General features: G+C 41.9%; 1 protein-coding gene across 1 annotated transcript in view; it reads left to right on the forward strand.

Moving 5' to 3' along the window:
* The window catches only part of LOC103520598 (probable ATP-dependent RNA helicase kurz), a 19,102-nt gene extending 17,879 nt beyond the window's left edge, over positions 1 to 1,223 (forward strand). Inside the window, exon 20 of the mRNA XM_026831647.1 lies at positions 931 to 1,223. Coding sequence (XP_026687448.1) covers positions 931 to 1,007 — 77 coding nt within the window. The 3' untranslated portion in view covers positions 1,008 to 1,223. The remainder of the gene's footprint in view (positions 1 to 930) is intronic.

Raw genomic sequence — 1,223 nt, forward strand, 5'->3', positions numbered from 1 at the left:
TACACGACGCTCTTCCGATCTAGGGAATTGTAACTGCGAAGGTCGTATCGTCCCGAAATCGAAGAGGGGACAGGACAGGAGAGTGAGCCGTTCCGAGAACGAACTTTATCTGTTTAGGATAAAGTTCGCCCTGGGCCTGGGAGGGGAATGGAGGAGTTGCAAATGGATAAAAATTATAAATAAATGGTCGATTCCTCTGTAAAAAGTTGGGAAAAATCCGAATCTGAGGTCAAAACTCCGAAAAAATAACTGTAAAAGGTCGAAAATTCAATTTTTATAATGAAAAAGTTTAAAGATTTGTGACGTCAGACTTAACGCAGTTGCTATTTTTGTCCGCTAGGTAGCGCCACTATGCAAGCACGCTAGCGGCGGAGCAGAAAGAACTGCGCAGAAACGTATGCGCACAAACACATTAATGTGTTGCTTGCTAGGGAGCTTTTGCTCGGGACATTTGATGTGACGTCATCGCCTACGGGAGCGTATGCCGTGACGTCAAAGTTCACGATTTACCGGTATTTTTTAAATCGATTTATCTCGGGATCTAGAAGTCGTAGAAGAAAAAGAAAAATTCCGTTGGTCCTCATTTTTCCTGCTCTATGGCTTTGAAACATCACCCAAGTAAGCGCAACTGATCTATTGTGATAAGGAAAATAGAAAGATAGGGAGCTTTTGCGTGAGAACTGACAGTTTTTTTTTGACAAATAATTTTTATCCTAAACAGAAGGTTCGTTCCCGGAACGGCTGACATTCCCCTATCCTCCTCTCTTTTATTTCGGGACGAAAGCGAAGAAAGACAGGATAGGACAAATTCAGCCCTTCCGAGAATGAACCTTATCTGTTTAGGATAAAATCCGTCCCGGGCGGGAATCGAACCTGCGAGCTAGCGCTTACAAGGCCACCATCTAACGCGTTATTATTGTCTCATTTCAGATCTGCGCAGTGAATACCTCCAGTGGTTACCAGAATCAGCTCACAATGAAGTGACCGCGTCATGGCCTCCCGTGTAGACATTCATCCAGATATCCGTCATGCTCAATGTTGCTTAACTTTAGTGGAGCACAATGTGTTTTATGAAATTTTATTCTCTTTTCACTTCTGTGATACATTTTTAGGGTGATTATTCGGTGTTTTTAGCGCCTGTAAATTTTGATGAACTTTTTCTATAGGACAAAGGGCATTAATTAATTAATTACCAATTTATCATTGTAGAAGCGATCGTAAAA

The sequence above is a fragment of the Diaphorina citri genome, unplaced genomic scaffold, assembly GCF_000475195.1.
Source record: "Diaphorina citri unplaced genomic scaffold, Diaci psyllid genome assembly version 1.1 scaffold3821, whole genome shotgun sequence".
NCBI lineage: Eukaryota > Metazoa > Arthropoda > Insecta > Hemiptera > Psyllidae > Diaphorina > Diaphorina citri.